Below are 18,238 nucleotides of genomic sequence, written 5' to 3'. Positions count from 1 at the left end.
ACCCAGCTTCTCTCTCTTCTATCCCCTTGCTCCCTAAACCATAACCAACCACTTTCTCTTCTGTCTCTCTAGTTGTCCTCTCTACTCTAGGAAGTGACAGTAAGTTTATTTCAAGAACTCCTTTCCTAAAATGTTTAACTTCAGTCACATTAAGAGCAGTTGATTTGGAATAACAGCAATGAGCAAAGCATCTGGCAGGTGTGGTATCATCTGTTTCCATTTGCATTGGGTATTCAATAGCATTGTGGTGGTTGCAGGAGTAGGAATTAGGATATACAGTAGGACGAAGGCCACCTGTTTTGCTTTGTCAGCTGTTTGGTGGAGAGGGGGAGAGGGAAGGGGAGATTCCAGCAGCTCCACCAACAGGGGATCAGGGCTGCAAGGTGCTGAGGTGATCTGGCCATTGAAATTGCCACATCACCTTCTGTTGGACACAGTAATTGGATGTCATCTGTATATATAAATACATCCATCCCGAACTGTCTAGTTAATGCTTCAAAGGGTTTCAAGTAGATATTCTGTAATAAGAAATGGTCTAGTAAATAAATAAATAAACAATATTAAATAGTAAAGGAGACAGTGGGGACTCTTGAGCTACTCCCCATCTCCAGTCATACAGGTTGGATTATTTGTCCTGAAAACACATCCAGAATTTCTGGTAAGTTAAAAAAGAAGCAATCCAGTTTAGTACAGAACCACAAAGCTTCCCAAACTGTGCATTGGGACCCCAAATGGGGTCACAGAACTTGCATTTCGAATTGCAGTCTGGGTAGGCTCTCTATAAGTGAATCATGGGAGGAAGGGTGTCACATAATTTTATTAGGCTGCCATCATAGACTCATAGCCACAAAAAAATCAATAAGCACTGGTTTAGCAAGATACTAGCATCCACCAAATCAAACATGGAGGACAAGTTTAAGGAGACCAACAATACAGAGATTCTCATATCTAAATATCAGTAGATCTGGTCTAGCATTCCTTCTAGAAGTGTTTCTAACCCACTACTTGGTCTGAAGCCAATGTCAAACTGACAAGTCTGTAGTCCTCCGCTTCATCTTTGTAAAGCAGTACTGTGATTTCTTTTCTCCATTCTCTTAGAACTTCTGCTGACTGAAGTGATATTTTGAATACTGCTGTGAGGGTGCAGTCAACACATCGTTTAGCTCCTTTAGCATTCTGAGATTGCACCTCATGATTCTTATCTACTCTCAGTTGTGCCAGTAGTTCTACTGTTTCCTTACGGGGTTCTTTTACTAAGGTGTGCTGAAAAATGGCCTGGGGTAGTGTAGACATGTGTTTTGGGTGCGCGCAGAATCATTTTTCAGCACACCTGCAAAAAATGCCTTTTAAAAATTTTTTCTGAAAATGGACATGCTGCAAAATTAAAATTGCCTTGTGTCCATTTTGGGTCTGAGACCTTACCGCCAGCCATTGGCCTAGCGGTAAAGTTTCACGTGGTAACTGGGCGGTAATGACCTATGCACGTCAAATGCCATTTGGTGCACTCCCAATATACGTGTCCGAAAATAATTTCAGAGATGCATATCGGACGTATGCCAAAAATAAAATTACCGCAAGAGCCACGCGGTAGCCAGGCGGTACCTCCATTTTGGCATGCGTTGGGCACGTGTAGACACTTGCGCAGCTTAGTAAAAGGGCCCCTTAGTGAATGTAATGTGTTAACTTCACAGTCTCTTTTATCCTTGCCTTTTGCCTTTGGCCTTTCGCCTTCATCTTTTAGTGTGAACATCCAGCTAATATATCTGTTCGACATTTCTGCTTCCATATCTGTCTCTTCACCAGTCATGTCTTTTCTTTAATTCATAGACTTCCACTATAGGGGATCGGTATTTAGCATGGTTTAAGTGAGCAGGAGAGGTTCCTACCTACTTAAACCGTGCTGAGAGGGCCATTCAAATCCTGCTGCTGCTCCTCGTGATCTTGGGCAAGTCAATTAACCCTCCATTGCCTCAGGTACAGACTCTGAGTGTAAGTCTTCTGGGGGACAAGGAAATACCTACTTTATGTGAATGTAACTCACCTTGAGCTACCACTGAAAAAATAGTGTGAGCTAAATAATTAATAATAATGTTTGAGTTCTGGGAGAAAGCCTTCTGCAGGAGAGACCTGGAGATGCTCAGAGCTTTGCATTCAGAAATCCCATAGTTTGACCTTCTTCTCCCATGCGTACATCCTATTTATGCCACTTGATTTTTGTTTTGCTTTTATTTGATTTATTGTACTTTATATTCCACCCTTTACAGCAAAAATTGCAGAAAAGTGGATTACAAATAAAATTCATAGTTCTACTAACAATAAAATTACAACAAAACACTATAGTGAAAAAATACAGAATCTGAAACATTACAGAATTGCTACCATTAAAATGCAATCACTTCAACATAGACTAGAAGTGTTCCAGGGAGCATAGTACTCTTTCAGCATCTCTGCAATCTTTGCTATAGCTAATCAGAAACCAGGAGACCCTTTAGGTTCTGGCCACATACAGACACGTTTCAGAGTGCATGAGATTATAATACAAGCATGCAAGTGTGTGGGCAGAGGTTCAAATGTGGTCCCCATGCTTTATGCACAGAACTTGAGGTATCTCAGCTACTGACTTCATCCTTCTTCCCCCTCCTAGAACATTGGAAAGCGGATGTCTTGTCTTGAGTTCATTGGAAACCTGGAAGGACTGAATGGCGGGAAGGATTTCCCTAGAGAGCTGCTCAAGGTAATTGGAAGTAGCCGCTTGCAAACAAGGGAACCCAGGGACTCAAAATTGAAATACAGGAATATTTCATTCACTGCTGGATGTACTAAGCTGTTTATATTTATTTTATTTTCCATTTTCAGGATTATATTAGATAATGTTACTGAATTTAACTGCCAAAGAGCTAGCAGTTTTCTTCACAACTGTTTCTTATTTTCTCATGATGGATATAAACGTTCACCTTTCTGATTACTTCATTGCTAATTTCTGTGTTGGTTTCCATATACTCAAATGGTGTTACCAATGGGTGACTGTACCTTTAAAGGTGGACCACTATACAATGTAATGAGGCAGACCTGTTATTGTTTTCAGAATTGGAACTGAGTTTTAAAATAGTGTGATAAGTAGCCAGAAATAGATTTTGAAACATCCTATATAATAAAACGCACCTCCAACATTCTGAAGCTGACTGCATGGCTGAGGCATTCCTACTCTCTGTATCCATCTCCTGAATTGACATCACGTACTTCTGGGTTCGTCACAAGCAGAAGTGACCAACCACACGAGGTTTCTCGGCTTCAGAATGTTGGAGGTGCATTCTATTAAATAGGATTGGTCAGTTCCTTGAAGCACAGCCAGAGCTCAGCGTCCTGCACAGTAACGCTCAGACAACAGAGAGAGAGAGGGAGGGGGGGGGGCCCTGTCTCTAGAGGGGGGTATCTCTGTCACACACACACACTCTCTCTCTCTCTCTCTCTCTCACTCTCACAGTCAATGTCTTTCTCTCTCTCTCACTCTCACACACTGTCTCTCACACACTCTGTCTCACACTGTATCACATTCACTCTCTATGTGTCACACAGTCACTCACACACTCTCTTGGTCTCATACACTCAGTCTCACAGAGATTCTGTGTCTCACACACACACACACACTCTCACTCTCTCTCTCTCGCACACACTGTATCTGTGTGAAACACACTCTCTCTCACACTGTGTCTCACATACGCACTTTCACACACTCTCATTCTCACAGACACACTCTCTTTCACACAGACACACTCGCACCCAGACTCACTCTCTCTCTCACACACACACACTCGCACATTCACTCTCTCTCTCTCACACAGTCACTCTCACATACACTCTCTCAAACATACACACTCCGAGGAAAACCTTGCTAGCGCCAGTTTCATTTGTGTCAGAAATGGGCCTTTTTTACTAGTAGAACATAAAGAGGTAGATTACCAAAAGGCACTAATGCAGTTGTGATTACTATATAAAAATTGTATGACCGCATATATTAATCTTTTATCATGCCAAATAAAAAATGTTAAATGGCATTCTAGCAATCACAATACAAAATATTGTACTTATAGATAATAATGAGCTCTTTATTCATCCCTTTGGTATTTGCTAAGCTGTAATAAATATTGCTTTGATTCAATGCTGGTGCAAGGCTATTGTAGACTGTAGGCAAAACTTCAAGTATGCCCTCCCCCAAACCCAGCATTCTTTTCCCTCTCCCCTCCCTCACCAGCCCCACAAAAATTCCCATCTTTCTCTCCTTCCCCTCCCAATATCTAGAGTCCTCTTTTTCTTTCTCCCCCTGCATCAGTATCCTGATGTTAGTACCAAAAGAGGGTCCTGAAAAAGCAGTGGAGTAGCAATGTCATACAGTGTTTTTTTTTTTTATTTACAAGAGATAAATTATTGAACACACCAACAAAGTCAATAAACACAGTCTAGTAATCAAAGCATAATTACAAAAAAAGAAAAACTCAACATAGAAGTACAGCACATAACAATATCAATACAACAACTTGTGAGAAGTCAAGCAGGCTAGTTAAAACATTATGTCAAAAGCACTAGCAACCCCTCATTTTAGTAAGTTTTTGTTTAAAAGACAAAGAAAAAAAATCATTCTTACTCTATGACACTCAAATGATTTCCTGCAGCATAAACCTGACTCTGCCACTGTTGCCATCAAAATTGTGGCACTGTAGGTGGCCACCTAGTTTGCCTGATTGTTCCACTGGTCTTGCATTGAATATGGAAAGATCAACCATGAGGCGTGGAGGAACACTCAATCCCTACGGATGGCGTAAAGGCAACACAAAGAGTAGGGTAGGTAGGCTTATCCAAAAAGCATGAGGGAGACACCAAGATTCCTATATGTGAAGTTTATTAAAAGATTACACCAATATGACTTGACAGAGCGCTCATGTTTAGGCACAGGAGCACCTGCTTCAGGAGTGTAAAAACAAACATATGAATAATAGCACACCATAAGAAAACAAACAAGCATAAACAAATGTAAAAGCATATGCTACCATTTCAAATACTATTAAATATACTCACTACATATATTTTAGACTCCTGAAGCAGGCACTCCTGCACCGAAACACAGCCACTATGTTGAGTAATATTGGTGTAACCTTTTAATAAACTTTGCATATAGGAATCTCTGCATCACCCTTGTGTTTTTTGGATGAGCCTACCTACCTTACTCATTGTGTTGCATGCACTGAATATGTCATAAATTTTGATTTTTTTTTTTTTACCAAGAGGCTGGCATTCTTTTAGCAAACACTTTTTGAATTTAAATAAGAAGTATGCAAAGCAATTGAATAAGCCAATACAAAATAACTGTGCTTACTATCCAGCTTATAATCGAACGAGAATAACGCCCAAGTTCCGACCTAAATCGGGAGATGGGCGTTCTTCTCACAAAAACAAATAAAGCGGCATAATCGAAAGCCGAACTTTGGACGCTTTCAACTGCACTCCGTCGCGGATGCGGACAAAGTTGACGGGGGAGTGTCGGAGGCGTGGTGAAGGCGGAACTGGGGCGTGGTTATCACCCGAACAGAGATGGGCGCCCTTCGCCGATAATGGATGCGTTTGTAGCTAGAATTTAGGGCACTTTTCCTGGACCCTGTTTTTTGACGAATAAGGCCCCAAAAAGTGCCCTAAATGACCAGATGACCCCCAGAGGGAGTCGGGGATGACCTCCCCTGACTCCCCCAGTGGTCACTAACCCCCTCCCACCACAACAAATGATGTTTCACAACTTTTTACTTTCACCCTCAAATGTCATACCCTCCTCCCAAGCAGCAGTATGCAGGTCCCTGGAACAGTTGTTAGGGGGTGCAGTGGACGTCAGGCAGGTGGACCCAGGCCCATCCCCCCCCTACCTGTTACAATTGTGCTGCTTAATGCTACTAGTCGTCCAACCCCCCCAAACCCCCTGTACCCACATGTAGGTGCCCCCCTTCACCGCTTAGGGCTATAGTACTGGTGTAGACTTGTGGGCAGTGGGTTTTGAGGGGGATTTGGGGGGCTCAACACCCAAGGGAAGGGTGCTATGCACCTGGGAGCTCTTTTACCTTTTTTTTTGTTTTTGTAAAAGTGCCCCCTAGGGTGCCCGGTTGGTGTCCTGGCATGTGAGGGGGACCAGTGCACTATGAATCCTGGCCCCTCCCACGAACAAATGCCTTGCATTTATTCGTTTTTGAGCTGGGCGATTTCATTTTCCATTATCGGTGAAAAGCAAAAACGCCCAGCTCACACCTTGGCGAATAAAGCATGGGCGTCTATTTTTTTTTAAAAATACGGTTCACTCCGCCCCTTCACGGACCCGTTCTCGGAGATTAACGCCCATGGAGATAGGCGTTTCTGGTCGATTATGCCCCTCTATGTGAATCATACCACTGCCTTAATGTACAAAAAAAAAAGGAGAACAGGACTTCAGAGTTGAAGTTGTATACTAAAATATTTACAGGGTTATGGTATTCTTTTTCATCAGTCCAAAGAACTCCTTTATTATATAAACAACATTTTCCAGATATTTCATTGCTACATTTTTCTGTTTCTGATACTCAAAAAATTCTTTATCAAGCAGGATCAAAATCACTTAATTCACACACAGATGGAGCAATCAAAGCAATGTTTTTAGGTCTATTTTAGCCCTCAGTGATTTTATATTTGGTTGAAATCTTAGATCAAGTACGATCACATTTTTTTGAGCATCAGAAGCAGAAAAATATAGCAATGAAATATCTGTAAAATGCTGTTTATATTGAGTTTTTGGATCAATGAAAGACAATACTATGAGCCTATAAATGTTTTGATAGCTGAGGTCCTTTTCTCCTCTTTATTGGTACTTTAAGGCAGTGGTGTGGTTCGCATAATAACCTGAGCTGTTTTCTAAGGAAGCCCAGTAAGTATAGAAGACCATGCCTCAAACACATGCTCTGGGGCTAACATGAATGTGGTACCATAAGAACGTAAGAATAGCCATAATGGGTCAGACCAATGGTCCATCTAGCCCAGTATCCTGCTTCCAACAGTGGCCAATCTAGGTCACAAGTACCTGACAGAAATCCAATTAGTAGCAACATTGTATGCTACCACAGTTACCACATCCCCCGGCAGCGAGTTCCAGAGCTTAACTATTCTTTGAGTGAAAAATATTTCCTGCTATTTGTTTTAAAAGTATTTCCATGTAATTTCATTGAGTGCCCCCTGGTCTTTGTACTTTTTGAAAGAGTGAAAAATTGATTCACTTTTACCTGTTCTACACCACTCAAGATTTTATAGACTTCAATCATATCCCCCCTCAGTCGTCTCTTTTCCAAGCTGAAGAGCCCTAACCTCTTTATCCTTTCCTCATAAGGAAGGAGTTCCATCCCCTTTATCATTTTGTTCGCTCTTCTTTGAACCTTTTCTAATTCTGCTATATCTTTTTTGAGATACAGTGACTAGAATTGAATGCAGTACTCAAGGTGAGGTCGCACCATGGAGTGATATAGAGGCATTATAATATTTTTGGTCTTATTTTGCATCCCTTTCCTAATAATTCCTAGCATCCTGTTTCCTTTTTTGGCTGCTGCCATACACTGGGCAGAAGATTTCAGCATATTGTCTTCAATGACACCTAGATCTTTTTCTTGAGTGCTGACTCCTAAGGTGGACCCTAGCATTAGGTAACTATGATTTGGATTATTTTTTCCAATGTGCATCACTTTGCATTTGTCCACATTAAATTTCATCTGCCATTTGGATGCCAAATCTAACCGTTTCCTAAGGTCTTCCTGGAATTTTTAACAATCCGCATGTGTTTTGACAACTTTGAATAGTTTTGTGTCATAGACAAATTTAATCACCTCACTCATTGTTCTGATTTTCAGATAATTTATAAATACATTGAATAGCACTGGTCCTAGAACAGATCCCTGCAGCACTCTAGTATTCACCCTCCTCAATTGAGAAAAATGGCCATTTAACCCAACCCTCTGTTTTCTGTCCAATAGCCGTGGACATTGCGTCTTATCCCACGACTTTGTATTTTTCTCAGGAGTCTCTCATGAGGAACTTTGTCTAAAACTTTCTGAAAATCTAGATATACATCAACCATCTAACCTTTATCCACATGTTTATTCATGCCGTCAAGAAAATGAAGCAAATTATTGAGGCAAGATTTCCCTTGGCTGAACTCATTCTGACTCTGTCCCATTAAACCACATTTGTCTATGTGTTGCGTAATTTTATTCTTTATAATAGTTTCCACTACTTTGCCCGGCACTGAAGTCAGGCTTACTGGTCTGTAATTTTCTGGATCACCCCTAGAACCCTTAAAAAAAATCAGCTTTACATTGGCCACCCTCCAATCTTCAGGTACTACAGACGATTTTAATGACAGGTTACAGATCACTAACAACAGATCAGCAATTTCATGAGTCCTTTCAGTACCATGAAGTGTATACCATCCAGTCCAGGTGATTTATCACTCTTTAACCTATTGGTTTGGCTCAGTATGTCTTCCAGATTCGCCAAGATTTCTTTCAGTTCCTCTGCATCGTCACCCTTAAACTATTTCTGGTACAGGTAGATCTTTTACATCTTCTTCCGTAAAGACCGAAGCAAAGAAGTCATTCAATCTCTCTGCTGTGTTATTGTCCTCCTTGAGTGCCCCTTTTGCTCCTTCGTGATCTAATGGTCCCACGGATTCCCTCACAATCTTTCTGCTATTGATGTACCTGAAAAAGGTGTCACTGTGCGTTTTCATCTCCATGGCAAGTTTTTCTTCATTTTCTCTTTTAGCCTTCTTTACCAATGCTTTGCATTTAGCTTGACAGTGCTTTTGTTACTTCTTATTTTCTTCATTCAGATACTTTTTCCAATCTTTGAAGGATGCTCTTTAGGCTCTAACAGCCTCTTTCACTTCACCTTTTAACCATGCTGGCTGTTGTTTGCACTTCTTTTCATCTTTGTTAATATGTGGAATACATCTGGTTTGGGCTTCCACAATGGCCAACGTCGGCTCAGGGTAACCAAACAGGGAATAGCGCAGCATGAAGCAGCAGTAATATTGAATACCAAGCAATAAAGCTAAGTGTATTGCATTATATATTAAGTATGTTCTAGAAATCAACATGTTTTTTTTTTTCATAAAAATTCTTAATTTCAAAAGAATAGAAAATTTATTAGATAACTGCGGTCCATAAAAAATTTTGGGGCTGCTCACAAGGGGTTTTTGCCTATGATGAAGAGAAGACTAGTTGGTCTGTTCTAGCTCTGACAGATTGATTTTTGATCTGGGAGCTCTTTGAGGCTTTTCCCCCATTACTATTGTAGTTTTGTATTGAGTGGAAGCTTTCATATTCAGAATTTGTTCATATCTCCACACCACCACACATATTCGTTTAGTTGATTTTTAAATAACATCCATGCCTGATTTAGGGGGTCTTTTACTAAAGATTAGCTTGAGCTATTTGCAGCAGAGCCTAAAGGATTAAAATAGGCCCTGCTGGAGATAACTTGAGTTAATCTTTAGTAAAAGACCCCCTAAAAGTCCTAACCTTTGTGGCCAACCCTTTTACATTCTTTTTAACCATTTTCCTCATTTTGTAATAGTCACCCTTTTGAAAATTAAATGCTGCTATAGTAGATTTCCTTAGTGACTTCATTACAAATATTCAACTCAGATTTGATCATGTTATGATCACTGTTTCCCAGAGGATCCAACACCGATACCTCTTGTACCATGCCCTGCATTCCACTAAGAATTAGATCTAACATTGCTCCCCGTCTTGTCAGTTCTTGGACCAGTTGCACCAAGAAGCAGTTTTTTATTACATCTAAGAATTTTACCTCCCTAGTGCTCCCTGATATAACATTTATTCAGTCAATATTAGGATAATTGAAATCACCCATTATTATAATATTGCCCAATTTGCCAGCTTTCCTAATTTCTGTAAACATTTCTTCATCTGTCTGTGCATTCTGTCCTGGTAATTAGGTAGAGAAGGACTGAGAGACAGAGGGGCATGTTTACAAAGCTGCTGTGCATCAACAGGAAAAAGTAATACAAGGTTTACTGTACAGGGCAGAGCCATACTGCATGGTGCCATGTTTCATGCAGTGTCAGAAGACCAATCTGTCTGGCACTGCAGATAATGTGGTGCAGCCCTTGTAGAAATAAATATAAATTTGCAGTGGCATATGTGGCACTCCCCCCTCCGCACACTGTTCCCCTCCCATCTGATTCCCACTGCTGATCCCATTCCCCCCACCCTACTACCACTAAGGGTCAACCTTCAATATAAGGAGGCAGTCTCCTTATATGGAAAGTTGACCCCCTAATGGTAGCATCGCAAAACTACCACTAGGGATCATGGTGGCAATTTTGAGAACCAGAGTCTGAAGGGCAGCAGCAGCAGAGGGGAGCTGCTCCCACCCGACCCACTGTACCACCTGTGATCACCTCTAAGTAAGGCCCAGGGGTGATTGGGGAGCTAGGGTGGGCAGGGGTGAATGGAGAGAAGATGCTGATGGCCCATGTGGGTGCAGCTTATTGACCTCTGTTGTTTGGGGGGACGTTAGGGGGATTGGAGTATTACAACATGGTGGGCATGAGGATCGTAATTGGAGGGGGGTAGAATCTGGGGAGCGATGGGGTGTGGATTTGGATGTTGGGGGGACAGATGGGGGGGGGGTGTCAAATAAGGTGAAAGGGCCTTGGCCGCTCTTCTGTACTGCCAGTAGTGTGGCTATGCTTTTTGCCTCCTTTTAAGGTGGCCTTAAGTGTAGCTGTGCTATCTGCAGTGGTGACAGCTAGCTTATTGTACTGTCACAGATGGCCATGCCTCTACTCCGTGCTGAGTTTTGCCACTCTGGCTGTCTTACTGTGCTTTAGATGATAGCATGGATGCATGCTATTGTCCAAAAACCACACTAACTGCTTACCACAGCTTTCTAAACATGCCCCAGAGAGACAAATAAAGAGAGGCAGAAAAAGATAGGGGAAGATGCAAGCCAAAAGTCTTAGTGGGAACATAAGAGCTCAAGAAGGAAGAGGAACGCAGGAGAAGACTCCAGAATTGCACGACTAGGACCTTCAAGGACAGGATAAAGCTGCTTGCCAATAACATTGTGTGCAGTTTGAGGAAAGGCTCTGATAACGTTAAGGTGGGCTTTGGATTCAGGCAGCTGTCTTTCTGCAGCCATAGATCACCTTCCCTGTTCTCCCCAGCCACCCACAGGTTCGGGAAATGAATGGAGTATTTACTGTAAGTGCACCATCAGCTATAGAGTGTGTAGGAAGAAATCTTGAGCTTTTATGTCACAAACAAGCGGGCTGTTCACCTGCGAGTGTAGCACTGAACAACATGCATCTCTACTTCCCAGCAAAATAAGAGAGTGATTTTTCCAAAAAGAAAAGCTTTTTATTGTTAGCCCCCCTCCCCCATACTTCTCATATGTGCAAAGATTACACAAACCATTCAATTATATAGAGAAGAAATAACATTTATTTTATCAGTGGTTTTCCTCCACTCATGTCTTTGTTGTTTTTGACCATTTTCCTTACTTCTTTCTGTGTTTTCACTGCAACTGTTATACTGTAGACCTATATTTTGCATGCAGGTGTTACATAGTACAAGAGCCCCAAGCCCCTCAAACATAGCCAAACATCAGAACAAGACAGTCATATGCTTAAAATAGAGGTTAGATCAGAGTAAGAGCTCAGCTTGTACAGGCACAGAGAGAAAACAAGAAATGGCAGTAAGCAGCTCCCTCCTCGGAGATGAGGAGAGCATGGAACCTCTGGCTACTCAAACCAGAGCCACCCCTCCATTTGCTAACCTTATCCTTGAATTCTAGGGGGTACATCTTTCAGTTTGAGGGCTTCTCTGTTTTGTTGGTGGGTGTACACCAGTTCTCTGCTACTCTGGAGCATAGTCAGACACCCAATTTTGGGCAGGCCTGAGCCCAAAGTAGGTGGGCATGACACCCTGACCTCTGCCCCCCCCCCACTGCCCGGCACCTGTCCCTTTACCCTCCCAGGCAATCAGGGGGTCACTTCAATTTTTGCACCCCCACCCCTCCGGTACCTTTAAATCCTTTAGGTCTTTGCCGGCAGTGAGCAACAACTCATTCCCTTTGCTTTCGCCAGCTCTGAGCCTTCTCTCTGATGCAACTTTCTGGTCCGGTGAATATGTATTAACCTATGAATTAATATGAATACAGTCAATTTCTTTGCAATAAAAAGTTCTAATGCAGGTTAAAATGTTTATCAACATAAACGTGTGAAACTAATTGGAAAAAATGAATGAAAACATTTGTGTGTGTGTGGGGGGGGGGGGGGGGGGGGGGGGGGAGGGAAGGAAGCCGAAGTTTTCTGAAAACAAGCCAAACGTTTTTTTTGCCTGGGCACATTCCCATTTGGTAGTCCAGTCACATTTCTGTTCCTTGTTCCTTTCCACACATTTCTCCTCATTCCTCTGTCTTACAATCCCACCTTTTCCCTTTCTCCTTTCACTGACATACACAAAAAACACCTTATCATCTCACTTCACCTATGGGCCGATGATCAAGAAGCTAACGTAGGTGCTAAAGGCTGTTCGCGCCATACTAGCGTCTGCGTTTGCTACCACCCCATGATCAGAGCCCCTGAGTTCATGAAATAACGTGCTCGTGGGATCTGAACACATGCAAAACAGGGCTCTTAGCGCAAGTAGCGTGCATAAATGCATGCTAAACCTATTCATCCCCAATGATCAGCGACCAGCACGGCAAAGATTGTGCGCTGGCCTTGGCAAACCCTACACCAGCTCAGAGGTGGCATTAGGATTTGCAGACCATTGGGGAGTAATGGTGAGCCCTGTCCAGCATGCATTTGCGTGCTAGCTGGCCCCCATTCCCCCCCAATGCAGCAGCCTCCCGCAGGAACCTCGACCCCCCCCCCCCCCAGCGATAGGGAGCTGGAGGTCCGGTGGACCTCCTGTCCCCCTGACAGATTCAGGGGGGCTGGAGATGTCCCTGGTGGCCCAGTGGGCCACGATCAATCCCCCTCACCCACCTGGTGGTCTAGCGGCCCGTCCCCATCTCCCTACCTTAGGTTGGAGGAGGGAGGTGGCCTCCCTCCTTTTCTATCGGCGCCCTCAAAATGGCGGTGCCCAGCCCTGCCCAGTATATCCTGGGATGTGCTGGGCGGGGCTTCACACCATATAAGGGAGAAACTCCCTTATATGGTATGAAGCCCCGCCCAGCACATCCCAGGATGCACTGGGCAGGGCTGGGCACTGCCATTTTGCAGGCAGCACCGATGGCAGAGGAGGGAGGTCACCTCCCTCCTCCAACTTAAGGTAGGGGGTGGGGAGATTGACCGTAGCCCACTGGGCCAAGAGGGACTTCTCAGGAATGCTGGGGGGGGGGGGTTTAGAGGGAGCTGGAGACCCACCAGATCTCCAGCCCCCCCTGAACCTATGTTGGGGAGGTCGGTGGGACTGGACGTCCGCTGGACCTCCAGTCCCCTGTTGCTGGGGGGGGGGGGTCATCACTCACCCACTGGGCCACCAAGGACATCTGAGGGATGTTGTTGGGGGGGGGGGGGTAGGGGGGTTGGAGACCCCACTGGATCTCCAGCCTCCCCTGAACCTGTGTTAGCGGGGAGGCGGGGGGACCGGAGGTCTGCTGGACCTCAAGCCCCCATTTCGCCTGGTTTGGGGCAGGGGTAGTTGGGGTCTGGTGGTCCCATGGACTTCCAGCCCCTGTGTTTGACAGGTCTGGGCTTTTGACAGCCCAGACTTGTCAAAAAAGTGAGGGAGGATTGTGCCTGAATGCATGCTCAGGCACAATCCTCCCACACTTCTACCCCATGATCAGAGAGAATTGTGTGCTTAAATTTGCATGCAATTATCTCTGATCATAGGTGTGGTAAAGCCCAGGCTGTTCCAGCATTATTTTTAGAGCACTGTTTGGAACAGCGCGGGGCTTTTGGTCATCTGCCCACTAGTTAGCAAACTTTTCCTCCACATGCCTTTGCTGTCTTTGACCATTTTCCCTACTTCTTTCAACTTCTCTAGACATTTTTCTCTGTTCTTTTCTTTCTGAAATCTTTTACGTAGTTTGGAATTTTCACCTTTTGCCTTTACTTGTTTAGCTACCTCTGTTGAAAATGGTATCGACTTTTTTTTTAATCTTACTTTTACTTGCTTTCTTAAAATAACGATTTGCTTGCTCATTTAATGGTTCCCATTACTTCAGTCAACTGTTCCTACACTTCACCTGCATCCTCCAACTTTGCTAGAGTTGATATTTTTGAAATCTGAGGCCTTGAGCATTTTATAGTATCTCACCATCTTCATGGTTTTATCACAAGTGTTAAGATGGATACCTACCGGTACCTAGAACTTAGAAACTCTTGGGTCAATATTCCGTTGTGGCGAAGAATATTCAGTGACGATATATGGCTAGGCAGTGGCGCTGAATATACATATAGACCTCTCACTGTGGCAGTTATGCAGAGACAGTGGTGACAAAATAGATGCCGTCTTTCTTCAGAACTTTTCAATTACTGAGTTTGCTTTACTCATCCTTCTGTGTTTATCTGATGAATCTGAAAAACAAGAACAAACGACAGCCTATATCCACTGGGACATCTCCATCCTGACAGATAAAAAGCTGGATGCAAGAAAACCAGACATAGTGATCAAAGAGAAAAACACCAGAATGGCATTAATCACAGAGGTGTCAGTTCTGAGAGATTATTCTGTGAATCACCTTGAGAGAGAGAGAGAAGATCCTCAGGTACCACAAAATACAGTGTGAGACAAAGAAAATGTGGGAGAAAGGTGCTGAAATATTTCCTATTGTTTTGGGTGCCACAGGCTTGATCAAAAAGAATTGGCAAACACTTCTGGATATAAGTTGCCTTTACATGTTACATTTTACAGGCTCCAGAGGGAAGCTCTCTGCCAGGCTCATTTTCAAAAGAGAAGGACACCCATCTTTTGACACAAATCGGAAGATGGGCATTTTTCTCCCAGGGTCGCCCAAATCGGCATAATCAAAAGCCGATTTTGGACGTCCTCAACTGCTTTCCATCACGGGGATGACCAAAGTTTCCGGGGTTGTGTCAGAAGTGTAGCGAAGGTGGGACTGGGGCATGCTTAATACATGGGCGTCCTCGGCAGATAATGGAAAAAAGAAGGGCGTCCCTGACAAGCACTTGGCCGACTTTACTTGGTTCATTTTTTCTTGCAACCAAGCCTCAAAAAGGTGCCTGAACTGACCAGATGACCACCGGAGGAAATCAGGGATGACCTCTCGTTACTCCCCCAGTGGTCACTAACCCCCTCCCACCACCAAAAAAACTTTTAAAATATTTTTTGCCAGCCTCAAATGTCATACCCAGCTCCCTGAGAGCAGTGTGCAAGTCCCTGGAGCAGTTTTAGTGGGTGCAGTGCACTTCAGGCAGGCGGACCCAGGCCCCCAGGCCCATCCCCCCACTATCTTTTACACTTGTGGTGGTAAATGTGAGCACTTCAAAACCCACCACAAACCCACTATACCCACATGTAGGTGCCCCCTTTCACCCCTTAATGCTATAGTAGTGTTGTACAGTTGTGGAGAGTGGGTTTTGGGGGGCTCAGCACCCAAGGTAAGGGAACTATGCACCTGGGAGCAATTTCTGAAGTTCACTGCAGTGCCCCCTAGGGTGCCCGGTTGGTGTCTTGGCATGTCAGGTGGACCAGTGCACTAGGAATGCTGGCTCCTCCCATGACCAAATGGCTTGGATTTGGTCGTTTCTGAGATGGGCGTCCTCGGTTTATTCTACAGCATAGATCAATCTCTCTACCTTGTACAACAGTGACCCGACATTTGTTTCGGCACACATTGCCTTCATCAGGGGCCGTTAAGCTTCAAAAAATCCAATATAAACAAGCCCAGCCTCTCAGGCTGAACATTGTCTTGAGCACTATATCGCAATCCCAAATGTAGCATAACCTCTAAGGATTTTAAACTCTAGAGGTTGTGCTATATTTGCTCAAAGGACAAGGTTCCTATTGTTTGCCTTCAGCCTGAAATGTTGGGCTTGATTATATTGGATTGTTTGAAGCTTAATGACCCCTGATGCAGGCACTGTGTGCCGAAACACGGCCCGTGTCGGGTCACTGTTGTACAAGATAAAGAGATTGATCTATGCTGTGGAATGAAAGGACTTGTCCCTCTTTTGAAGCCCTTGGTACTTTTTGTGTCTTGGATTGTGTTTTGTGCTTTGAACCCTCTCTGTGCTGTTCTATAAGCAAAACAAACCCATTTGGAGAAATTGCCCCTGAGAGAAACATTGCCCATTTGCTGTCTTCTTTTTGTGTTCAACAGGAGCAGTAGCTACTACAGATGTGCATTGGGCTAGTGCACATTCAGTTTGTTAGTATGACCTAATTTGATTTAACACACACTAACTGATGAATGAGCATTACAAAGCAATTTTATAACTGGGTGCATGCAGTTATGCGTACCTTGAGCACATAAGTGCACAAAAAAGCAGCACTTAAGCATGTAAGTGTGCTAGAACGTAAGTTCTGTAGTGCATAAATTCAAGGGGCGTACATGTGGAGAATGGGAGAGGGATGGGTGTGTCCAACCTACACACACAACTTATGTTGTTACACATATTGAGTGGCACACTTAGGTATGGCCATTGGTAACGTGAGCGAGGGCAGCCCAGGGAGCCAGGTAAAACAAGCCACACACATTCAGCAAGTTATGGTGCAAGCAAATAATATTTATTAAAGGTAGGGTTACCATATGTCCGGATTTACCCAGACATGTCCTCTTTTTGAGGGCATGTCCGGGCAACCGGGCGGGTTTTGACAATTTACCCGTTTGTCTGGATTTCTGGACAAACGAGCAGGCATTCAACCTAAAGAATTCCCTTTAGGTTGAATGCGCAGAACTAGGCCAAGATATTGAATGCCAGGCCATGTCCGGTCATGGGCATTGAATATCCGGGACCATGCCAGCATGTGCTAGCCACCGAGTCGTATGCGGGTCCTGGCTGAATGTCAGCTGGAACCCACATAAGGAAGCAGGTTGTGACCACCCCTGAGGTCCCCCCTCCTCATGATCCAGATCTCCCTCCCTCCCATCCCCATTGACAGGAACGCCTTGACTAGAGCCCCTCCCCCCGAACCTCCACCCCATAGGCCCCCCTCAGGCCTATCTTATATATCTCTGGCAGTCTGGGGCATCTTACAGGCAGAAGCAATGCCCTCTTGCTCCATCCTGTTGCGGCTACGGTCACAAAATGGCCACTTCGATCTCTCCTGCCCAGCTAAATCACTTTGAATATTGATCAGATAGATATCTATGTGTCTCTATAAAATCGTTCCGGAAAAGCTGCAGAAATCACATCTAAAATGAAACTGCTGACATGTTCATCAGTTTGGGAGTAGCTGTAAGTATCTGTGTAAAAATATGCATATAAATCATGACTCCACCTGGGCTTTGTTCAAAACCTGCCTCTGAACACTAGAGTAGTGTACAAGTATGTGTAATCTTGCCACTGCACCTGCATGTACATGAGAGGTGATTGGTGCATGCATACTGTCTTGTACCTGCAAAATGCCTTTATAAAATTACTGGCTGCCAGTGAACATATAACGCCATTTGAAGATTGTACGCATGGACTTGAAGTCTTAAAGGTTCAGTCACTCAGGACTAGATCAACCCAGTTGGCAATCCTAGAACACATGCCGGCTGATATTTAGCCAGCGGCAGTCAGTGTTTTGTGTCCGCTGCAGGGGCGTAGCCAGACTTCGGTGGGAGGGGGGTCCAGAGCCTGAGGTGAGGGGGCACATTTTAGCCTCCCTTGGTGCCACCGACCCCCCCCCCACCATTTTGACCCCCCCTGCCGCCACCACCACCACCGCCACCACCACCTTTGACCCCCCCCGGCAGGAAAACTTTCGACCCCCCTTCCCGCCGCTGCCAACCCTCCCCTGCTGACGCCGTCGGGTACCTTTGCTTGCGGGGGTCCCCAACCCCCGCCAGTCAAAGTCCTCTTCTCCGGCACGGCCGCATTGCTGATCTGCAAGGCTTCTGTTTCTGTGAGTCTGACGGCGGCAGCAGGGGAGGGTTGGCGGCGGGAGGGGTGGTCGAAGGGGTTGGCGATGGGGGGCCAAGGCCAAATCTACGGGGGCCCATGCCCCTGTGGCCCCACGTAGCTAAGCCCCTG

At 44.5% G+C, this 18,238-nt stretch overlaps 1 protein-coding gene across 1 annotated transcript in view; it reads left to right on the top strand.

Annotated features, from left to right (window-relative positions):
- Positions 1 to 18,238, top strand: part of PSD (pleckstrin and Sec7 domain containing) — a 318,145-nt gene that overhangs the window by 130,563 nt on the left and 169,344 nt on the right. Inside the window, exon 9 of the mRNA XM_030204993.1 lies at positions 2,645 to 2,734. Coding sequence (XP_030060853.1) covers positions 2,645 to 2,734 — 90 coding nt within the window. The remainder of the gene's footprint in view (positions 1 to 2,644; positions 2,735 to 18,238) is intronic.

The sequence above is a fragment of the Microcaecilia unicolor genome, chromosome 5 (assembly GCF_901765095.1).
Source record: "Microcaecilia unicolor chromosome 5, aMicUni1.1, whole genome shotgun sequence".
NCBI classification, from domain to species: Eukaryota; Metazoa; Chordata; class Amphibia; order Gymnophiona; family Siphonopidae; genus Microcaecilia; species Microcaecilia unicolor.
This window is presented reverse-complemented; position numbering and strand designations above follow the sequence as displayed.